The sequence below is a fragment of the Centruroides vittatus genome, unplaced genomic scaffold (genome assembly GCF_030686945.1).
Source record: "Centruroides vittatus isolate TY-2023 unplaced genomic scaffold, ASM3068694v2 scaffold_3046, whole genome shotgun sequence".
Taxonomy (NCBI): Eukaryota; Metazoa; Arthropoda; class Arachnida; order Scorpiones; family Buthidae; genus Centruroides; species Centruroides vittatus.
This window is the reverse complement of record NW_027122699.1, coordinates 2,058,421-2,084,018: the sequence shown is the minus strand read 5'-3', so window position 1 is coordinate 2,084,018 and position 25,598 is coordinate 2,058,421. Positions and strand designations below refer to the sequence as shown.

At 32.6% G+C, this 25,598-nt stretch overlaps 1 protein-coding gene across 1 annotated transcript in view; it reads right to left on the bottom strand.

Moving 5' to 3' along the window:
• Positions 1-25,598, bottom strand: part of LOC136988092 (serine/threonine-protein kinase PLK4-like) — a 57,184-nt gene that overhangs the window by 7,301 nt on the left and 24,285 nt on the right. The window contains exons 9-15 of the mRNA XM_067285896.1: positions 17,537-17,751; positions 17,209-17,466; positions 14,980-15,258; positions 14,167-14,602; positions 4,748-4,852; positions 2,830-3,046; positions 2,630-2,763 (exon numbers count right to left, since the gene is read on the bottom strand). Of these exons, the coding sequence (XP_067141997.1) occupies positions 2,630-2,763; positions 2,830-3,046; positions 4,748-4,852; positions 14,167-14,602; positions 14,980-15,258; positions 17,209-17,466; positions 17,537-17,751 (1,644 nt within the window). The remainder of the gene's footprint in view (positions 1-2,629; positions 2,764-2,829; positions 3,047-4,747; positions 4,853-14,166; positions 14,603-14,979; positions 15,259-17,208; positions 17,467-17,536; positions 17,752-25,598) is intronic.

The window sequence follows — 25,598 nt, the reverse complement described above, 5'->3', positions numbered from 1 at the left end:
CATGTGCTAGAATAAAAAGGGGGTAAACTTAAATATAAAATTAAGTACATAATTAAGAGGAGGAATTTTTATAAAATTAATAAGGGAATACCCATAGGGTGTGAAATAATTCCAACAAAATGTACAAAAACATAGACTAGTAGGAGAGGTTAAAAAGATGTGAGTATTCCCCGTATCGTTCACTGAATGTTTGGTGTGTTCATGTACATAGTGGGATACGATAGAGGGAGGGAGGTAGTACACCTTAATGGGCTTTGCTACTTACTTAAGAATGGTCGCCAGATGTCATTGATGACTGCACCTGTATTTAAGTTCATTCTGTGTATTTCATTTGTTTTAGTAATTTCAATGTGTTCATATTTTCTTTTAATAATATTTTTTTCTTTTTTAAGAATTTTGACGCCGTCGAGTGAGATCTCGCAGCCATCTTGGTTGCAATGAGTGGCGGCTGCCGAGTTGGTGTAATCATACTTCACCACTCTTATATGCTCTTTTATACGGGTTTTTAACACACTGCTAGTTTAATTCATTTTAATTCATTAAAACACTCTGCTAGTTTCACCTATGTAATAGTACTTTGAATAACACGTACAAGCAAAGCTGTAAACAAGATTATTATTTAATAAAATGTCAGTATTACTATTAGTTTGTTCTTTGGTTTTTAAGAAATTTTTGATTTTATTGTTTAGTGTGGGTGCTAAAATGATATTATATGGTGTTAGTATTCTTTGGATGTTTTCAAAAATAGTAAGGATGTAAATTATTTGTGTCTTTGGTTTGGGTTGACCCGACAGGTGATTGTGTTGCCATTTGTTGATAATTATGTTTGGGTAGTTATTTAATTGAGAGGTGTGATAAATTTGGTGTATTTCTACGTTTTGGTTAGTAGTATCACTTGTACATGTTTTGAGTTTGACTTTGTTGACATACATATTGAATACGTTCTTTTTAATATGCATGGATGTGCTGGAGTAGTAATTGATTACTTTGCTGACATCACATATTTTTTAACGGTAATGAAATTATCATGTCTTAGTATAGTGATGTCTAAAAAATTAAGTTTGCTGTTATTTTCATTTTCTATTTCGAAACATATATTCTTCTGGATATTCTTGGCATCTTGAAGTATGATTTGAGGGTTGGTTAAATGTTTGTTATAAACAACAAAGCAGTCGTCAACATAATGGTTGTAAAATATTATACCCTGTAGTTTGTGGATAATATTGTCGATGTTAATCGTGCACAGTTCGGCGCGTTTTGGACTGATGCAAGAGCCCATAAAAATGCCATCTAATTGTCTAAAGAAACCATTATTTCAAATAAAATAATTATTGACTAAAAGAAATTTGACGAGTTGGGTTATCCATTTGTCACAGTTTAAACTATTTAATGTATTTATTATAAACTTTTTTTGAATGGAGGGGTACATGTTTTTTATATCCAGCCTCAACATTCTCATATCTTTATTTATATTGAGATTTTGGAGATTTTTATGAACTGGTCAGAGTTATGCTAAGAAAATACATATAGTAAAGAGAACAGCAAGCAACCAAGATCTAAGTTTTACTATCTTTTAAAACTAGTCACATTAGTCTACTTCTTTACAAACTAATTTTACAAAAAAAAATCTTATTTATCAATTTCTCAATTATTGCACAGTTAAAGTGCACTATTAATTAATTAAACATGTTTGCTGCCAGTCGATGCAATTTTGTGTCGTGTGACTTTCATGCAACACAGAAGTACATCAACTGACAGTGAGCGTTTTAAGTACATACGGTGTTAAAAATGGAGTTGATACAATTCAATATCGATAGTTACTTTTATCCATATTCTACTGGTGCCGATAATAAACAAAATCCCACGAGCTCATCGATTTAGAGAATATTCACTTTTTATAACTTTACAAATTGATTTACGGGATCCTTTCAGATCCAGGCACTAGGATACTGCAGTTGTCTAGTTTGTCTAGGCACTGACCTACCAAGTCCATGCTCACCAAAAGTGACAATAACAACCATATGTCATATGGCCACCGGTGGTAAATCACTTGGAGAGGATGCTCTGTCTACTACAGCTTAGTTTTAAATATATGTTTGCCTCTGTGTTTGAATGCCTGCCCATGACAAAACAATGTAAAAGATACATACAATAAAATACCAAACCGATACCAATATATTGTGAACATTCCTGTGTGATGACATATTAGTAACAAATCAGTTTCGTTTACATCTCTAGTTAAGAACCATTTCACTTTAAACCATGTTCATTAATTTCAATTTAACAACTCTTTTGCAAATATGCATTTGTTAATGATTATATATATAAGATCAACCGATGCTTACGATGTGAGCTCATAAGGTCACGCAAATGCATTGCTTACATACAATAGGTGAAACATTTTTCAAGCAAACATTGTTGATTGTTTTACATTGCCAGTGCTTACTTTTACCACGTAAATGTTCTTTCAGCAAATTTATAATAAAATATCTTAATTTCCTCAACATTCAAAAAACTTTTGTTGGTCGTAGGAGTAGATAGGGACCAAAATCCTTTTCGAGGATTTTGGTTCCTAACCGTGATGTTAATTAAGCAACAGCTGTGTAGAAAAAACATAAAAGTATCTTACTTGATTGAAATGCTCCCACATGCTTTGTATTTTAGGTTTGAAACTCGTTGCTTCTTCTTCAGAATGAATATTGTAAACGATTCCGTCGGCGTCGATGATGGTTGCCAGATCACCGTGTTTTGTAATTTTTCCACCTGTAATATTTACTGTAATTAAACAAAACCAATTTTCGGAAATGCCACATTAAATGAAATCCATACCAAGCATGAAAGAGCCTTCGAAATCTGCATCGGGAGCATTTTCCATTAACATGAACTTAGCTCGTTCGCTGTAATATGTTATTTTAGGTGTCTTGGCTCTTACCAATTTGACAAATCTTGCCGCATACAGATACTTTTTCCAGTATTGTCTTGGCAAATTTTCATAAGAATAGACTTTCTCTTGCATATGTTTTCCCTCTGGCTTGCACACAGTGATCTAATTAATACAAACACTTAATTAAATCACAAATATTAAATTTTAAAATATATATATCTCCATGCTAATACTGCTTTCGTCTCTGTACACGAGAAAAATGGAACTTTGAACTGCTTCTCTCGCTCTACATTTGTTTTGCTTTTATATTCTTAATCTATGTGCAAGTATTTAATCTACACAAAATAAAATCAAAATGTAATGAAGAGTACATCATTTAATCTTATAAAAGTAAATGTTTATTGCAAGAAACCTTCTGACTAAAATGCAATATCATGTTTCTCTCATCAAAATTATAACTGGCTGGAATTTTGTAACAAAACCTGGTTATTTTATTTTACATTAAGTTTGGGAAAGTTCAATTTTACTGCCTGCATCATTGGGAAAAAATCATACTAATATAATTTGGAAATTTTTGAGAGCAAAAACACATCAAAGGAAAAAGTAGGCAGTCTTCAAAAGTAATTTGTTATACAATGGGATCCCATTTATCCAGATTATAAAACATAATTCCCATCTCAGAAGTACAATAGATGCACCTATAAATAAAACCAAACACACTGCAAAAAAGTCAAATAACTCCTAAGTTCATTCTTATTCAAGTGCAACATTGCAGCTTGCAAGAACAGACTTGCCTTTTACGAATTGGCATACGATGTTCACTGTTATGCATTCCATGGGAGCATTTTTTGAATTTACTTAATATCTTGTCAAATATTTTCTAATCTTTTAAGATTTTCAACTATAAAAATTGCTACTTTTCTGTCAAATAAAAATGTTGCACTTCTCACGGCAGTCGAAATAAGTTTATCATTTGTGATCTCGAGTTATTTTTCAATTGATGGCCACAGCTATTATTGTTTCGCCAAGTTCTGGTCACCTTCGATCTTTTGTGAAGTAAAATAAACACAGTGAAAATGACATCTAAAAGAAAGAGCCTGTTACCCACGGAGAAGAAATTAGAAATATAAAATAAAATATATATAAATTGTGTTATTTGTGTCATTAACAAATTTTCTGCATTAACTGGATAGGGCCCATCTCGGTTTGGCGGATAAATGGGATTCCACTATATGTTAAAAAATTTTGGAAGAAAAGATTGATCTGGTGACTAACGAACCTGCAACTCTTGCATACTAGACAGGCACATTAAAATTATGATGTCCCGACTTTCATTCAACTGTATACAGTCATACCTCCAAACGATGGCTACCGACGAAACGCAAAAAAGGCCGTCATTTGAAGGTTATTTTGTACGCACTCTTTGTTCGACATTCCCAAAAAAACAGTTTTGCTATTATCAAAGGTTCATCCGTATGTTATTAATTATGATACAGCAACACTGTATATTGTTATTTCGAAGGAGATTAGATGGAGTACTTTACATAAGAGCATATAAACTTTCACTCCGTCTCCCACAAATGCATTTAACGAAACAGATGGTCACAAATTCTATTCTCTCTGATTTATCCATTATTTTAAAGGAAATTATAGTTAATAATTATGATTTAAATCCATTTCATGCATTAAAATATTAATTTAAAGTGAATTTTGTACTGTTAGTAATAGTATTTTTTTTTGAAAGATTACAATGTAAATGATATAAAATGCATTATCTAAAAGTAAAACATCAAATTCAATTAACCGAAAGATTTTCAAATATTAAAGTTAAGACGAAATTTCAATATTACATTAAAATCTTACCTTCAGACCATCTTGGGATATTCTGCACACGTCCACAATTCTTTCTTGTCGGTCGGCATTCTTCAAAAATTCTATACAAACTTCTCCGTTGCTTAATATACTAACCTAGAAAATTAAAATGTTTATTAATTCTTCTACTAATAAGATTGTTTAGTTTACAACCATAGAAAACTTTGATTCATAAAAATAACATTTATAATAAATTAGATAGATGTCGTAGAGTCGAACGTTTTAAATATATGAAGTTTAACAGGAACTGTCGACGGGTATTTTGTTAGCGATAGGAAAGCACTAGAGCAAATTGCTGAGACAACTTGATTATCTTGATACGATTATTTCATACCTCTCGAGTAGCAATCTCTTGAATAGTAATTGCTCAAGTTACTCATTTGAGTAACAATTGCTCAAATTCTAATTTGAGAAATCACTCAAACACTAGCTCAAGTAATTGCTCGTTCGAGTATTTCTCAAATAGTAATTGACTAAAATTTACTAATTGCTCGTCATTTGCTTTAAGATGCTTGGAGGATGAATACAGAAATGATTTATCACCTTAAATTTCATCCTATTTTTTCAAATTATGCTGTCGAAAGTCCATTTAACACTTATCGTGCTAGTACAGTTGACCTAGTTCCTTACCTGTGTGCTGGCTGATTTTGTAGTTTTACTATATTTTCTATCGAAGATAGAAAATGTTCCACTGAAGCTAGGTAAAAAGTGAAAACAGATTCTGATTTGTTGAACATTTCTCTATATTACACTCAATTTTGATGTATGTGTGCAATATTTTAATAAATTGCATTGCAATTTTATTTGGGCATGTTTTACAAATAGACATAATGAGAAAAAATTGAAAACCACCACAATGCTTATATTATATGTCTTATTTACTAAGAAAACATATAATACATTGCTAATTTATTTTTCATAATGTAGTACTGTATGATACAATTTAAAACAGGGGGTTACACACAGTCCTACATCACACTCGGTACACTGATACGAAGTGAAGTTCTTTTTCGCGGATGTGATGGTACAGCAGATGTAGATGGAAGGGCATTTACACTGCCATACATACACAAATCTGACTTTTGCTCTAATCATATAAAAATATAATATCACATACTTTATAAACTATATATATCTACAAAGAAAATAAAATTATATGGCTTACCTGTATCCAGATAAGCTTAAAACATAATCTCTATCACTCTCATCAAATATAGCACTATCGTCACTATATTTGTCTAACTCTTCGTTAATAAATTGACAAATATCCTCTTCATTACGTGTATGAGCCATATTTAATACTTTGAGATAAAAATGGTCGAATATACGAAATAAAAAAGTCGAAGTAAAGCTTGCAGGTAACAACAACCGAACTCCAAATCCAACTATGCAAGTGACCATAACAACAAACTTTTTGTTTGAATTTCTGAAACAAATATGCCCTCTGATGGTCAAAAGACGAACTAATAAACACAAATACAGTCGACTCCGCATAAGTCGACACCACCCCAAGGGGAAGTGGAAATGTGTCGAGTTATCCAATGTGACGACTAAAGCAAAGTTGGAAAAAAAACCACAAAACTACAATTAGGAAAATACAATAGTGCGTTATACAGTAGTATAGGCTTACAATACATTGTGTCCTTCATTTACAATTACTCTGTAGATGAAAAACTGAAAAATTCGTTTAGTGTTGTTTGTTTTGAGCACTTAACTGTCTCGACTTTCTTTTTCAACCATCACGAACGCCTCGAAAACATCATCTTTGTGATTGTCAATTGTTGGCAAGTAACATCTAAGGATTCTTAATGCCTCTGGCACGAGAAAATGCAAAATTGGATTCTGTTGTGACGTTGATGTAGATTGTATATTTTATTTTTGTTTATCTGTTATTATTTTATACATAAAAATACATAAAACAGTAAGACGGATATTTGAATTATTGTAACATTTCATTCAACACTTATACGGATTTTCTTACAGATAAATTAACTTTATAATTTGCCTCTGATTCTTATTAATACATAATCTTTACATAAAATTATAATTTTATATTTCATATATTAATTACTTTTATGTATAATTATATTGATGTTTCTATATACAGATGAGTGAAAAAATCAAATATAATAGCTGATTTCCGTTTTATTGTTAACTATTACATATATTAATTATATATTAATAAAGAAATTGACTTCCCTCCCGAAAAAAAAAATGAGTTCGCACCACACGTGCGGAGTGAATTCATTTTTTCGGGAGGGGTGACGACTTATTGGAGTGCTGGACGGCAAAAGTATGTCGACTTATCCAGTAGCGACGAGTTAAACGGTGTCGAGTAAACCGGAGTTTTTTAACATTCATGCCTATGTAAGTCGGCTAGGACCAGAGAAAACTGACTACTTAACCGACGGTGTCGAGTTATCCGGGTGTCGACTTATGCGGACTCGACTGTAATTCTTTCACGTTTTGCTGCACACATAATGATACATTTTAAAACTAGAAATAACAGGATATATCAAAAAACGTAATATTACGTTTTTTGTTTTTCACGAAGGAATGCAGAAAACTTAATTTTACGTTCGTAGCACGGTAAGTGTTCGTAGCACGGTAGCACGGTAATATGGAGAGTATTCGTACAAATTTGAGACAATTTTTATTTTCAACAGCTTCCGAGAACTGTCCAATTTCAGCAAATTTTATTTTTGGCATTTGGCAACATCACTTATTTCATAATTTTGTGGACATGCTTCTCAAAAAAACAAAACAGTATTGCCTCGTGGCACCAAATTGAAGCAGAAATAAGGACCAAAATCCTTTCCGAGAAGATTTTTCATAGAGTGTAGTAGAAAGGAATTAGAATTTGCAGAACTGTCAAAATGTTGGAAAAAGCAGTTGACAGAGTTAGCAGATTAGAAATCTGTATTGTATGCTAAGCCAAAAACTTCAAGAACCAAGTAAAATATACAGATCAGAAAGTATGGAAACTAGTTAAGGGACCTAACTCCAAGCTAAAGAGCTATTGCAAAAGCATTTAAATTGTCAGTAGGGAGTGTGGATAATTTTATTTGCTTTCCCTACAGACTTAGTTACCAGGAAAAAAGCAATAGAGCATAGGCTAACCTGAACACTGAAAATTACAACAGAAATACAAGGAAGTTGTACAAAAACTGTTGAGAGGGTAGACGTTTGTGGTCACTACAGATGAGATTTACTTCTATGTACACTACTGCAATGAGGACAGGAAGATAATGTATACTAAACAAGTCAAAAATGTTCCTGACAATTGACCGGCCCAATACATCAAAAGTTCGTCAGAAGGCTTTGAGATAATAGGGAAAACGATGGGTAGTGGGACCCTTCTGCCTATTGGGAGTTCTGAAAAATGGTTAATGTCAATGCAGAATGACACGCGGAGAAAGTATTAGACGTACTTAGAAAAAGAATACATTGCCATATTTCACTGAGACGTAACAATCTGGCCACATAGCCGGCTTCACAACTGCACATCTCAAAAAGTTGAAGGCCTTGACTAGTATTGTGAAAAGGGATGTACCCATGAAATCTACAGATATATCACAAATGGATTTTGACAACTTTGACTTTAAAAGCAATGTCTCTTTATTAGAAAAGCCAATGTGACAGAAACCTTCCAGAAAGTTTGCAAGGACGAGCGGTCTGAAGTTACGCAGAAGTGCATGGAAGTCTTTAATGCTAGAACAAGGATTTTTACATAAAGCATTTGTAGGTAACATTTAATTTCTTACATTTATCCAAACTTCTTGACAGTTTGTTTTTTGGACTTTTAAGTATAACTGGATTTTCCATTTACACAACACAACTATTAGACAGGAAAAACTTTCACTAGCAGCCTGCAAACTCAAATGAGCCACCCAAGAAAACCAAAAACTAAAACAACATAACACACACACTCAAAGGATCCACTCATTGCCATAAAAATTAATTCACCAGGAAGGAGTTGTTGTACTGCTGATAAACTTGGCATGCAGGCATGTCTCAAGCAGATATGGAAATGATTAGAGTTATAGCATGATAGCTCATTGCGTATTGCCAGTAGAAGGCATTAAAGTGCATCCCCCTTGACCTTTAAAAAAGTGCAAAGGCATCCTGACTGTAGTTTACCTGTTGCAGAGGGATGCTGTATCACTACAGATGCCTTTATGTTGCAATCAAAGACCATATAAATATCTAACCAAGTTTGAGAAAGAAAGGATGATCGAGGAGAGAAGCCAAATGGGTCATTTCTCCAAATAACCTGCCACTTAAGCCATTCTGACAACACTGTGAAGTGGTGTTGGACTGGTGGACGAGAGAGAGTTCACATCCAATGGCTTGGGATTGCTCTTGGCAGACCACTATTACAAGCCCGTGTCTGTTCTTACCATTTTGAGGCACCCGGGTGAGAAACATTTGCTATTACAGTGGCCATTAGGTATGCTGCCATTGACACCACCCACCATCACCTCCATTTGAAGTGGTTTCTCCTAACAATCGGAACCAGGTTGTCTTTGGCAATGAATCCAGATTCAATTTGGGCACCAACAATGAATGTGTTCACATCTGAAGGTCCTAAGGTGAATGCCTTAGTCCTGCCTAAACTTTGGAGTGATACACCCCCCCATAGCTGGTGTGATAGTCTGGGACACCATCATATACAACAGTTGGTCATCTCTAGTCGTGATACAAGGAATCAAGACAGCCCAGCAGTATGTTAGTGACATCCTGCAGTCACATGTGTTGCCTCTCATTGAAAGGTTTCCAAGATCAATTTTCCAACAGGACAATGCTCGATCACACACAAGGGTGTCACGGGACTGCCTCTGTCACATTGCCACACTTCTCTGGCCTGCCTGGTCCAGATTTCTCACCAACCAAACATGTCTGGAATCACCTGAGATGCCAAGCTAGACAGCCTAGGACGGGTGGCAAATCTTTTTGAGCCCACATGCCATATAGTAAGCATGCTTAACTTTAACGTTTTGTTGATGGGGTAACGATGTGTGTACCCCCAAGGTCACACAAAACCACTAGGGTACCGATTTGTTGTTACGCTGGTAAAATTTGATTCATTATAATATTTATAGACCAGAGATGTCAGCACTTGATGACATCTTATTGTCCAGATGGTGTTTTGTTGACCTACAAAACCATTAGTGTTGCTTTTTCCCCTATTTTATTTTTTTGTGTTTTTTTTTAGTTTTAGCATATTCACACAATAATAATACTATAATAAGTTTCATTCATGCTATAGTAAGTCAATGTGTCATAAATATTCAAGTTGTGATTTTCAGTTGTGACATTTTATATATTTTTTCTTTTCTTTAATTTTAACTCAAAATATTGGCAAATGTTACATGTATTATTATTGATGATCATGTTGTTATAAAAATTTTGATTTTTGTTCGATATCGTGTGAATAAAATATATTAGTTGATAACAGAATAAAAGTTTTGATTCCAAACAAATGTTTGATATAATGCGTGATAACTTCAAAACAAAAAAATGTACATGCATGAATGTTATACGAAGTCATACAAAACAATATTTTATGTTGTTCTGGCTTAGTGCCAGAAACAAATAATGTAATGGGAGAACGTTGAATCTGACAAAAAGTCACAAATTTTCCAGTTGTAAATTTCAATTCTAATATTAATATATTATTTTTTTCCTTTTAAATTTTTAAAATGACATTGCCTGAGTGACCTTGACTGACCTATATTGACCTCCATCAACTTACAAAATACACATTAACTGGAAGTTGGTCAGGCAAGGGTTAAAGATGTTTGTGTGCGTCAAAGTTTTAAATATCATTATTCAAAGTCTAAATAAACGAAGAAATTAATACACTTTAATCAGAATAAATGTAAAAAAGCTGATAAAAAAAATAATCAGGTGATAAATCGAAATCATATGATACCTTACGTGACTGATGATTGCTGCTTACCGTGCCACTTTGGGCACGTGTACCATAGGTTCACCACCCTAGACTAGAAATTTGGCCGAACTAGAAAACCGCTTTGCAGCAACTGCAAACAAAGATGCTGTAGGACACCATACGGCACCGATAATCTCCGTGTCTGCCCGTATCACATTCGTGCTAGAGATGGCCCAACAGGGTACTAGAACCTTCTTTCATTTGTTGTTTTTCCTGTAGTAAGTGATCCTTTTGCTTTCATTTTGTAATCACTTACTTATATCACCATTACACTTACACGTATACTATTTTGTTCTATTCTCACAACTCCTCCTTGGTTCGCTAATTTTTATGGCAATGAGCGTAGTTATTCTTAATGCTTCTAAATCTACAAATACATGCATAAGTGACCGATTTTAAAACTTGAAATTACTACAATTTGATAATTATTGCAAAACTTTTATGCAGAAAAATTGGATGTAAAACGGTTTCATTTGACAGATCATATTTCAGCAGAAGAGGTGTGTTCTACAGGGTGATCCTCTCACTAGGAAACTCAAACATTCCTCACTAACTGGAGCCATTTTTGACATTTCTTTAGGAAAACTCCATTTTGCAAGTACAAGATAAGTGCATGTAAATTTTCAGAGGAAACCATAAAGCAATATGCTTATCAAGGAATGTTTGGATTTCCTCAGAGAATACTGTGAATCACACGGAGAATCACACTGTGGTTTGTTTACAGTAGGAGTCAAGATAAATAGATAGTGTGAATCAGTGCTCTACTTTCTGTCCCTACTTTGTATAATATGGTGTTACTGTTGTCGGCATAGTAATTATTGAATTGTCGAAATCATTCCATCAATCCAAACACTAGATTTTTCTTCTATTGATAGAAGTAATTTTTTTTTATCATTTAATTAAGTTTCAACAAATTTATTTTTGTTAAGATTTTACTTCTTATATATTTGTATACTCCCACGATGGCCAAACTAAGGCTCTTCTAGATCAGTAATCCCTATCCCTCTGCCTAATATTTATACACACAGTATATGGGTTTTATATATATACTAGCAGGTAGGCCCGGCGTTGCTCCGGCAAAAGTAACGATAGCGATAATTAAGATTATTAAGTTATAGTTACAAAATAAAGAGAGTAATTTCATTAACAAACTAAATATTTCGAAAGAAAGGCCGAATCTGAAAATCGAATGTTCTAATCTTGTTCGATTTTCACGACGTGTTCTGATTATATCGTTCGATTTTCATCGAATGTTCTAAAGAAGAAAGGTGGAGAAAAACCGAACTAATCCGTTTAAATTTGAAAATCAATATGTTCTAACATATTGATTTCAAATTAAACTTCAAAGTTCTAACATATTACTCTTTTTCTTTTTTTCCAGAGCCCATAAATCTTGCACGTCGCTTTCTCTTGTTCTCAACTGTTACGTAACACTTTCATTGTGGACATTTCCATTGTCGGTATTTCCATTGTTACTTAACACTTCCATTGTTGATGGAAATGTTAAGCCTTAATTTTGTCCCTCTCCCCCATGAGGAGGTATTTCGAAAAATCCTTTCTTAGTGTGTGTTGTCGTGACGTACCCTAACTGTGTACCAAATTTCAACTTTCAACTCCTAACTGTTTGGGCTCTGCGCTGATTATTATTATTATTATTATCAACTCGTCTCGATTATATATATAGATATAGATCAACAACATTCCAATATAGGATGTGGCTCTCGTGTAGATATATGTGGTATATGGCTCCTATTGTGACAAGGTTTGACCACACTTGGTATATACTATAAATTATTGACCTAATGTTTCCATTAACAGTTGAATGAACAAAGCCTGAGGACCCAGATTCAAAAATTGGTCTAAATTCTCAGGTTTTTCAGGATAATTTGACCCAAAACCAAACCTCATCCCATAACAGATCTGCTCCAGGCCATAATGGACACAAATTTTGTCCTCTTACTGCCAACTAGGAACTGCAATTCTGGAATCCCAATCAAAATGTCAACTCCAAAATACCAGGATTAATTATACATAAATTCCAAGATTCTGGGTTTGACATCGTATCTCAAAATAATGGAATAAAAGATGCCGGCGACTTGTTCAGAAGGAATCGAGCCATACAGACAACTAAATTTTTATTTTGAATGGCTAATTTGAGCTTCATTTTGTTTATGTATATTTTATACATAAAATGATATGCAGATAATTCTGACACCTACAGAGCTATGACAATTCATACTTACACATGAAATTAAAAAAATTGATTACACATTTTCTTTGGCTAATGCTTTAAAATCCAGGTATCTTTACTATAGCATTATGTACAAGTATATATGTATTATTCTTTACCCATTATAACATAGAATCTATCCTCCAATGTAAGAATCATCTCCAACATATGTGAATACAGAGCGAATCTGAGCACATCAGAAAATTTGCACTTATAAACTACATACTAAAATAAGCAAACAGTCCTAGTAAACATATACACCAAAACTATCCATTTTAATAATAATTGGTATTCCAAATGCCCCTCTTCTCACACGACTGTTCTAAATACATTTTAGCATGTTAGGCTGCTAGTACCAAAACAAAGTTTCCAAAGCAACAAATAGACTAATGTGAACATGTTGAGAGCCACCTCACTTTCCAGATCTCAATCCTCTTGACTTTTAATGTGGAGTCTACATAAAACAACTGATATACTCACAACCTGTTATGAACGTCAATAATTTGTGAGAACGGATTGTCCGAGCAACAACTTAGCTTTAAATGAATACAAGAGTCTACAACATGGCATATTGACAATTGTTTGGTGCTAGGGGGACACAACTTTAAACATATGATGGGCCACGGTATCAGTAAATGTAGGCTGACCAATTAACCAAGTCTGCAGACTTTTGGATGCTTTTAGAACTCATATTTATACAAGGTGTTTGGAAAGCCACTGTGCACTTTTCTAATCATATTTTTATAATACTTTCATATAATACGTGTCTAATCATAATCTATATACTTTTATCTATGGAAAGCAGCAAAATCTGAAGCGTATCAAGATCATCAAATGCTGGATGACTGAAAAGCAGCAATAACAGCACTCATTCATTCTAGTGAACAACTGATAGCAGTGTTTAGAAACAAAATTAGAAGGATCCAAGCATGTATTAATGCTAATGGAGGTCAACAGTTTCAACATTGTTTATAATTGTTATTCATATTTACTTCCTGTATTCTATATTGAAACATATCTGTTAATAAATATATAAGAGCACAATGACGTTTCGAACACCCTGTACATGCAAATTTTCTAACAAGAGTTCAGGTACACTTGATATAATTTATTATATATAATAATTAGATAGCTAATAAAAAATATTAAAAAACATTCATCTCTGCAATTTAAAATAAAGAAGTAAGATTATCTATATTCTTTGAAATTTATATAAATTTAACTCACTATTGCATTTTTAGTTTTCTGACGAATTGGTCTTAGTCTTGTGGATTTCAGTGGCGAAATCAGACATTGAATTTTGTCATCACTTTTGTCTCTAATGGCTTTATCGGCACCTTCTTCTTTACTCGAAATAGAATTTGTCCGTCGATGCCGATCCTGTCTATCAGCCGACAAATTCCGATCTTTCGCCACGTCACTTCTGTAGTCTCTATCTTTACTCGGAAAGCTAACTGAATCGGTTTGTGGAGAACCATAAGAAGGATGTGACAAATGTTGATCTCTTGTCAAATCTTTTCTACAGTTGCAATATTCTGGATGCAAACATTGTTTTGTGCCAGGATTACAATACCAATGATGACTGCAGTGAACGGACAGTTGCTTGATGCTTTCGCCATTTCTCATAGAGCAGTTGTGGCTATTAACAGAGTGCTGAGATTCACTGTTAAGAAAATTTTGAATTAAAATGTGTTGCATTCAATTGAAATATTTTCTTGCAGTGTTTTGCATGTGAAATAAACTCAAAGTTTTATTTACAAAATTCAAAACAATCCAATGCGATTCCTAGTAATACAACACATCAAGTCAACGGTTAAGTCCTACTGTTGTTTGCCAAGCCATTCCCATGTCAACTGTACAAATGATTTTGCATATATGAACTTGTATGTGGATAAATATTCATATAAAAACTTTCAGAGTTTATGTCTTGCATGCAAAAAACAACAAAAATATTTCAATTCTTGATTTAGTATTGATGTCCAAAGATGCAAAGATAATTACTATATCAATATTCTATTTATTTTACAATTTCAAACTTACCAAGAATTTAACTGATTGTGTCTTTCAATTTTATCACAAGAACATTGACAACTTTTATGTTCTCTCCCAGATTCATAAGTATTTCTGCAGTAACAACGGGAATTATTACAGCAATGACTTCCTGTAATGGCTTGGTTGGTATAATTTCTGCACTGGCAGTGATTTTGGTTTACACACGCACTGTCTTTATTACATCGGCAGTCCGAACGACAAATGCAATCATCAGAATTATGCAAACAATGTTGAAAACCTTCCTTCGGCATAACATTTTCTTCTAAACTAGAAAGATTTAAAAAGAAATTCCGTATACACTATATGTAACAATTTATATTTATGAAATATAAATCAAACCTCTCGAGACTGGAAATGCTTACATTAAATGATACCATACCTTTCATACTTTTTCTAGCAATGTTTTATACAACAAACAAACATTTTTAATCCCTTCTAGGGTTTGCATCAGGTTTTTTTTCACAATTCAAAAGATCGAATGACGTACTGCCGTTTGTAATATTAAATCGTTGCCAAAAAAAGTACTAAAGGTGTGGTGTCATTTAATTTAACATATTATAAATTTCAATAATAAATTATAATAATTGATACGGCTTTAAGATTCAGTGCGTGACCAATTAAATTAGAGTTTAGTATATAATTTTTATAGAAAAATAATTATTTTGTAGTGAAAATAACATACAAAGTTGTTTAAAATTATGTTCTATTCAGATAGCAAACAATGTAATCAATCATAAATTTAGAATTGTAATTTATAAGGATCTATAAATGAATTTGATAAGTTATGTAAACAGATATTTAATTGATCAGTATAAAGAGATTTAAATAATTCATTACTAAGAAATACTTTTTATTCTTTGATTGCAGGCTTTACAAGCTTGTTATTTACATTGTTGTCTTGATACATTAAACTGCTTTATTTTACAGTTTTCATTAGGGCACATTGTGAATTAGAAAAATACAAATACTGTTTTCGTTTCAATTTTATTACTAATGGATAAAATTCATTTTTTATAAATATTTTCCAAAGTAATTATTTGATGGTAACCTATATTCTTCACAAAATCTATTTATCAGATCTAAATAATTCATATCTGCTTTAGTATATGAATGAGAAACATAGATAAAAATTAAAACGGCACTTCATGCAGCCATACCTCATTACAAATTCATTGCTGAACATTTAAAGTTTGTTCTTTCTAGGACTGTTAAGAAATCTGAACTGCCATTTCTCTCAAATGGGTGCTCGTTACATTTGTTTATAAATTATTTGATTACATTTCAATATGTTTTAAATTGGTGCTGTCCTTGGATTACTAGCGGTTCACGAGGTACACCAGATAGTCTGCAGAATTACTCCTGCCGACCTACTACATTTACCGAAATGCAGTCTATGCCATATAGCCAGAGAAAATATTTTCCCACATATCTCTTATTGCTCTCATTACACTACTGGATAGACAAAATATTTTGTCCTACAATCTCTGTCTACAATGACAGTTACAAGATAAAGCAAACTAGGACATATATGGTCTATGGTTCATCCGTAACTCAGTTTAAGTGATCTGCAGACTGATAACTTTGAGAACAACTGTCTTAAATAATAGCAAGACTTTAGCCAAATTTAAGATGTAAGGACAGCTTCTCATTGTCAGACCAATATTAATTTCTTTTCTGGCTTAAGTTTATAATTATACAAAGTTTTAATTCAAAATTTTTGAAAATATTTTAAAAATAGTGGCTAAACTGAAAACTTTATTTCTGCTTAAATGCATATTTTGTGAATTTCTGCTTGTTTTTATTGCAAAATTTTCTCTCTTAATGCCAACAAACTGCCAGATTTGTCAGGCTATATTAAAGGTAGTTTAATAATCTGGCCGATCATTTCGCATTAATTAATAATCAGATTATTGGATTTGTTGTTATAGATTTTATCTCTGGCATTGTTGACACACTACCAGAAATGTGAATCATCTGTACACAAACAAAAAAGTCAAAAGAAGTTAATGTTGTAGGAGAAACTGAGATCAAATCTTACTGTTTTTACTATTTGTTTGATTGTTTTCTTAAATTAGGGCATTCACATATCAGAATAAGAAATTGCAAGCTTACGATTGGAAACACTTTGCTTACATCAAAAGAAATCTGACATATAGATAATATTGATTTACATAATCATATAATTATATTTATATTATAACAACTGGTAGTACCTACCCATTACATAATTTTGCACCCAGTTCTACATTAAACTTCTCTCTTACAGGCCCATCCAGAAAATGCTCATCTACAAGATTTTCTGTGCATCTTTCTTCAAAATGATTGGCTTCTTTACTTGATGGGTGCCTATATTGTATTTCTTTTAACTCTTCGTTGCCGTGAGATTTATAAATATCATTTATAGATGGAAGTGGAGAAAATCTGTTTTTTAATTGACAGATAGCATTGCTATAGTTAGAAGACACTTCGTGCGGACTGAAATTTAAAGGTATTAGTTTTATTATAAAAACAATCAGTTATACAGGCATAAATCTAATATAGATACCTCGATTTAAGTCGCACTGGAGGTGATGGAGGATGACAGTTTCCATAATCTCTTCTACCGACATGGTCGTCAGAACTAAAATCGCAAGAATTAAGTGTGTCTAGACTAGGAATGCGAATTAAATTTGTTGACTGAAGCTTAGAATATCCACTAATTTTTGTTGAAAGCGTAGATGAGGTGCCCATACCGCTGTCGATAGAGTCTTGTATTCTAAGCTGTAATCAAAATTAATTTATTAATGACAAAAACATTTATATAATGCTTATTTATTCACATAAAATAAATAATGTATTTATTATAAATTTTAGATGGTCTGTGCCTAAATCAAAATAAAAGAATTTTCTTTAATTCTGTAGCATACATTTATACAAGGTGATCAAATACGAGTAGAACTTACAAGAAATAACAATAAGTTTGGTGGTATGATGAGTCAAACTTGGCAACACAAGCCGGCATTGCAACAAGCACTACTTGCATACAGCATCGAATTCAAATTCACAGCATCGCTTAACTCCTCCTGCTACTTTTTGCAAAGTCTAAGTTTGTTTGATCATCATACCAGATGATCAAACAAACTTATGGTATTATGACTAATTAGGGGCCGTCCATAAATTACGTAAGGTATTTTGGGGTGGGTGGGGGTCAAGGATTTCTTACGATTTCTTACTCGGGGGTAGGGGAGTAATAGATCTCGTCTTACATAATATTCTTATTTTTAATTTTTGATCTCATTGAGTGGTGGAGTTTTGAATTTGGATTCAATTTGGTGGTTTCTATTAAGAATGCACATTGTACCAATGCCATCTTGTGTGACATGATAGAATAATAACGCTAGCAGACTCATGCTCTACGCATGTTTTATCATGGGAGAAAGGCAGTGTGGTGGTTTCTCTCTTTTGTTTTGTTTTGTATGACGTTTCTGTTTACACGTGTAGTAGCTAGTCGATCTGTCAAAGTTTTTTCGTCCTTTTGTGAAAATTAAAATTAATATAAAAATGAATACTATGACGTTAATTAATGATAATAATAACAAAAAGATTGTTGACCATTAAAAAATAAAGTCCTTAAAGTAAATTGTTCATTCGAATTCATTAAATTTTTATATTTTTAAATTTGTTCACATAAAGTCTTTATAGATAATAGTACATATTAATTAACTAATTAATAATTATATATTTTGGACCTAAGATTTTTAGGGTTTCATAAAAATTTTTTTTGTTAAAATCTTTCTATAAAATCATGCCTAAATATTACGTAAGATAGGTAAGGGGAGGGGGATCAAAGAAAATATTACGGTTTCTTACACAGGGGTAGGTGGGGGTCTAGAATGGCCGAAATCGCCATTACGTAATTTATGGACGACCCTTTAAGTACGTGTGATAAGAAACAATAAACATTAACTTATGGTATTAAAAATATTATAAGAACTTATTTTTGAAAGTTAAAATATATTCTAAACATTGACAACTTTACTTCAGAAAATTTTGAAATCATTTAAAAGAAACTACATATGTGGAAAAATTATAAATATGAAATATTTATAATTTTTCATTTATATGTCATTTATTTATAATTTATTCATTTATTTATAATTCATTTATTTATAATTTTTCATTTAAATGTCAGTACGACATTTAAATATGAAATATTCTGACTGCAATATTTTATATAATTATATGAATCAGGATTCCAATCTTAAATCAAAAATTAAAAATTTGAGGTAAGATTCCTAAGACCATGCATAAGTCTAACAGTATAATATAGCATATTTGTGTATGACATAATCAGTCACTTCCATACACTAAGGCAGCAGTTCCCAAAGTGTGCACTATGGCACCCTAGGGCAGTGGTTCCCAACCTTATCTAGGATGCGGAACACTTTTGTGAGCAATTTTCTTTAGCAGAACACTTACTTAAGTTAATATGAAATACATAAGCTTGTCATCAGTTATTTTATTAGAATTGAGCAGTTATAATTCAAAATCTCTACTCATATTATTGACGCCAATTCTAAGCAGGAAAAAATATACCTAAATAACTTTAATGGGAAACTTGTGCCTGATGTTTTTTACATATTTCATTCAGTTTTTATCGTTGCCTTTATCTTATTCGAAACAGTAGTACACTCCATAAGTACGAGTCGTACATATATGAAGCGTGCAATGCCATAAGGTTGTAAATGCCATTTTTCTCAAAATTCGTTTTATTGAAGAAATAAATTTTAAATGCAATGTTTTTTCCTACAAAAAAATATTGTGGCGATTGTGGCGCTCTAAGTGGCTATATTTTGAAGATGACGTTATGTGCAAGCCATAACGTTTTAAGTGCCAAAGTGCAAGCCACGTGACTTTTGGCGCGTAAAATGTTACGGTTTACTTTTACATCATTTTGTTATTCCAATTTGTAATGCAGTGAGTTTTTTACGAGTGAAATGAATTCCTTAAAGTATGAAATACCTAAAAGAAGAAAGAAATGCACAGAAGAATGGAAGAAGAACATTCGAAAGAAACAAAAAAATAGTGGCTTAGAGTACATTTCTCCCATATCACAGAAAGTTAATCCGAGAAACGATCCACCAACAGGGGTAAGTAAAAGACTTAATACTTCAAAAATATAGACGTAGATTTGAGATTTGCAAGATATGGATAGTCATTGTGTCTATGCATGGGTGAACAACTTGTATATGACTGTTTCCAACAAGTTTGTCAAACTTTTTGTTTACGTTACAGGTGACATGCAAGTGTTCCTTCGCTTGCAAAAACGTAACGTTGGCTTACCGTCAGGAACTCTTCCAACAATTTTATGAACTGGCTGACTACAATAAGCAACAGAGTTATCTTCAAAGACTTGTTCATCCCCAGATAATAAAAAGAAGACGATATGGGAAGTACCACCATCCTTCTGGAAGTAGAAGGCAACACTCTTTCAGTTATCATTTGCTTCTTCCCGGTGGAAGTGAAATAAGAGTTTGTCTTAAGACTTTGTGTAATACATTCGGGGTTACTGCAAGAAGAATTCAGTTGATTAGAGAAAAGATTTTGGAAGGAAAAATGGATGCTACTGATCAAAGAGGAGGCCAGCAAAAATGTACTGAAAAGCAGTTGTGGACGGAAAAAATAATTGAGCACATTAAGAGTTTTCCAAGTGAAGAAAGTCATTATGCTCGAGCCAAAAGTACAGATAAAATGTACTTATCACCTGATCTCAATGTTAGCAGAATGTATAGAGCCTTCCTTGAGAAATATTGTCAACAGTATGCTGGGAGCAAAGCCCCAGTTACTCGACAATGGTACAATGAAATTTTCCTGACCAAATTCAATCTGTCTTTTCAAAGACCTCGCATGGACACTTGCTCAACTTGTGACCGCCTTGATGTACGAATAAAAGCTGGTGATGCATCAGCAAAAACAGAACTGGAATTACATCATTACAGAGCTGAAGTAACCACAAAAGACATGTCTGATGACACAAAAAATGCTAAAACCTCAGATTCGTATGTTATATCTTTTGACTTGCAGCAGCAAATGTATATACCACAATTAACACACACTGAAATGTATTATGCTCAACAATTGGCATGCTACAACCTTGGAATTCACGATTCAATTAAAGAGAAAGGATGCATGTGTTTGTGGAGTGAGAATTTTGGAGGAAGAGGGTCTTTGGAAATATCATCCTGCATATACCATTATATTACTACTGAGGCTGCTATTGGTGACCGAAAGAAGCTGACTTTGTGGACAGACAATTGTGTTGGTCAAAACAAAAATCAATACGTGATAGCCATGTATCTGGTGTTATTGGCCAATAATGTATTTTCAGAAATAACACATAAATACCCTGTAAAAGGTCACACATTTCTCAGCTGTGATCGAGACTTTGCTCTAATTGAAAAACGGAGGAAAAAATGCAAAGCCTACACACTAAAGGATCTTGTGGACATCATTAAAAGTGCAGGGACCAAAAACCCTTTTACCTGCATCGTATTTGAGAAATTTCATGACTTTAAATCGATTGCCCATGCATTTTTGAATACAAAAGACCTGGGAATCTCAACAGCATCCCAAATTAGACTCTCATCAAATAACTTTGGTAAAGTTATGATTGCTAAAGATGGAGGTAAAGCAGCAAGATGGTGCACTGGGCTTAATGTGCTGAAAGATGGAGTTAGCATTGATGATTTCAAAAATCTTCCACTTCCTCTTGCTCGCTCCCATTTTGGGATTCCTCAAAAGAAGAAACCTGACATTGGTAAAATGATACCATTTTTAAATCCAATAGCACAAACCTATTTCAAGGAGATGCTAGCAGAACCGGATAACTAAATGCCAGTTTATTAATAGTTAACCTGTCACTTTATTATTTGATATTTCAAAATGATATTTGGACTTCCATTAATCTTTCAAATTTGAAGTTTTTAAATACGTTTTAACTTTTATTACACTAAATTAATACCTTATTGATAAAGATTACAGCCCAGTTCAAGTCACTAATAGATTATTGTCAGTTTTTAATGTTAAAATTGATATTGAATTCGTAAATTGTGTTTAATAATTTAAATGTAAGTTTTTGGTATTCAAGACTGTTTTTCAGCTGTAGAAACATTAATTTTATGACTGCAATCGTTTTTGGCATTTACAACGTTATGGCTCTAACCCTGTTTTTAAACTTTTTTTGTTTCCTTACTATTATTCGTAGGTGTTTGAAATTAAACCCAATGTTTTATTCCAAACTATAAATTGTTAAAATAATTTTTCTAGCATTTGATTAAAGTTTGTTCATTAGAAAAAGTGTTTTTTCTCTCTCCTGAAAAATTTGTTTTTTGGCATTTACAACCTTATGGCATTGCACGCTTCATATATTTAAGTTTATGAAAATTTTATGATTTTAATTTTTTGATATTTGGCGGCTCAAATACGATTGTACACTTTCCAATTTGCGACTAAATCTGCGGAACACTTGGGAGATGCTTATGGAACACCAGTGTATCACCGGTTGGGAACCACTGCCCTAGAGTGTTACAGCTTCCTCACAGGGGTGCCACAAAATGTTATAAAATTTTTATAATGTTAGAATTTAATGTACAGGTAACCCCTGTATAACATGGGAGTTATGTTCCAAAAAATTGCCGTGTTATGCGAAACCGTGTTATACGAAACAAAGAACTAGTACGAAAAGGGGAGTTAGGTTCCAAAAATTAAGAAACACGCTATTATATTCTCATAATTAAGATAAATATCTTTATTAAAATTTTCTTAAGAAGTGATACATATTAATATAAATTAAACAATGTTTTCTTTGTCATCACTAAGCACTGTTAACTGAAAATTTTTAATCTACATAGCCAAAAATGAGACACAAAGTCTTAAAGTTTACTTGTAAAGGTCTGGATTGCCCCAATAGTCGGAAACGCGGTTCAATGCCTAAAAATCGGTGACTGAATAAAGAAAGTATGGAATAAGGGAAAAACATCTGGTAACACTAAAAGCAGAAGCGTCGAGATCTGGCAACACTAAGAAAAGTTTTGAGAATGACCACGTGTATCGACAGAAGACGGGAAAAGAAAATTTACATGCTATACTTAAGTACTAATAGTTCACGAAAATTATGCATGAAAATCTGATAGTACGAAAAATGTCAAATGAGGTATCTCACGCACTTAAAAGCTTTATCACGTTTATTGAACGGGGATTTCCCTATTTTCAAATTAGATAAAGTTCGCTTTTAATAGTTTTTATTACATTTCATATTGTACGAAGGTTTTACCCAATTCTCGAACCGTGTCAAAGTGAATCTGTGCTATAAAAGTACCGTATTATATGGGGATGGTCCCAATTCTCAAACCGTGTTAGAGAGAATCCGTGCTATAGAAGTGCCGTGTCATACGGGGGTTACCTGTACTTGTTGGAATTTGTATAATATACTTGTTAAAATTTGACATAGGCTGCCTTGGGAAAATCTGCATTTAGCAAGGGCACCTAGAATCAAAAAAGTTTGAGAATCACTGCACTAAGGCAATGCTGTTTAAGTGTATTGCACTTTAAGCCAACATTTACTATCCTTTTTTATCTTCACGACTAGGTGCATTAATACACACAAGGCATTTTTACATCATCTTTATTCTGGATCTTCTATAGACCGGTACGCGTTTTGGGCAAAGGCCCCTCATCTGTCGGCTGCACAATAAGACACACTATAAATTTCTTACATTACAATGTTTTATCGTGACAAGTTACGACATACCACGACTTGCGGAATTTTCCTCAGGTGGTGTTGACACGTATACATTCCGTTTAAAAATTACTTATTTACAGGTAAAATTTTTTAAAATACCATTGCAGTTTAAAATATATCTACAATTTTAAATTACTATTACAGTGAAGGTTTCATGGTTTAACATTGAACATCAACCGGCGTATACTCTTGGCGTCTGTGTTAGCGGAATCCTTCTTAATCTCGTTGGCATATTAACATTTCATTAAAAAAAAGGTTATACTATAAATTGATATTTTTAATTGTTATTAAAACATTCTAATTATTACTATCATTATTATCATAATTGTTGTCATTGTTAATATTATAGACATTATTACAATAATTTTAACCAATTATCATGAATTTTAACACTTATGCTTTTATTGATGTTATTGGCTTGACTTTTCATTATTTCATAACTTTCTTTGAATTTCCGTTTATACCAATTGGTTTCTTTGTGTAGGATTTTCACTTCTTTGTTTATATTACAGTTATTTATTGTACAATGTTCGTAGAAAGCCGAATTTATCCTTTTATACTTCAGATCAGCGATGTGTTCCTTTAGGCGTGTTTCTATTTTGGTTTTCACCTATGTAGTTTTTAGGGTTCTTGCAGGTACACGGTATTGAATAGACTGCATTTTTCATGCTATATATCTCTGCTATATTGTCGTTTGGTTCACATTTGATTTTTTGTATTCTTTTTCTGTAATTTTTCATAGGTCGGAGCGAGTTTTATATTAACTTTGTCAAGGTCTTTATTTATTTATTTGTTCAAAGAATCCTTTGATGTAAGGGAAAGCTATATATTTTATGTAATAAAACGGACAAAAGAAATACTAGAATTTAAACCATATAAAAAACCAAGCGAAATTCAGAAAGTCATAAACTATAATTTAAATACTTCACAATGTATAAAGGAAAACATATTCAGTATGGAATATAAAAAAATCATAAGCAGAACAAGCACAATACGAAACAGAAACATATATATCGAAGAACTAAAAGCAAAATTTCAACTAAACGGCTACCCAAACAGGGTAATACAAAAATGGGAAAGGAAAATCAAAATTAAGAATGACCAAATTAAGCCAAGAAACAGTAACACGTTTTATTACATAAAATATATAGCTTTCCCTTACATCAAAGGATTCTTTGAACAAATAAATAAATAAAGACCTTGACAAAGTTAATATAAAACTCGCTCCGACCTATGAAAAATTACAGAAAAAGAATACAAAAAATCAAATGTGAACCAAACGACAATATAGCAGAGATATATAGCATGAAAAATGCAGTCTATTCAATACCGTGTACCTGCAAGAACCCTAAAAACTACATAGGTGAAAACCAAAATAGAAACACGCCTAAAGGAACACATCGCTGATCTGAAGTATAAAAGGATAAATTCGGCTTTCTACGAACATTGTACAATAAATAACTGTAATATAAACAAAGAAGTGAAAATCCTACACAAAGAAACCAATTGGTATAAACGGAAATTCAAAGAAAGTTATGAAATAATGAAAAGTCAAGCCAATAACATCAATAAAAGCATAAGTGTTAAAATTCATGATAATTGGTTAAAATTATTGTAATAATGTCTATAATATTAACAATGACAACAATTATGATAATAATGATAGTAATAATTAGAATGTTTTAATAACAATTAAAAATATCAATTTATAGTATAACCTTTTTTTTAATGAAATGTTAATATGCCAACGAGATTAAGAAGGATTCCGCTAACACAGACGCCAAGAGTATACGCCGGTTGATGTTCAATGTTAAACCATGAAACCTTC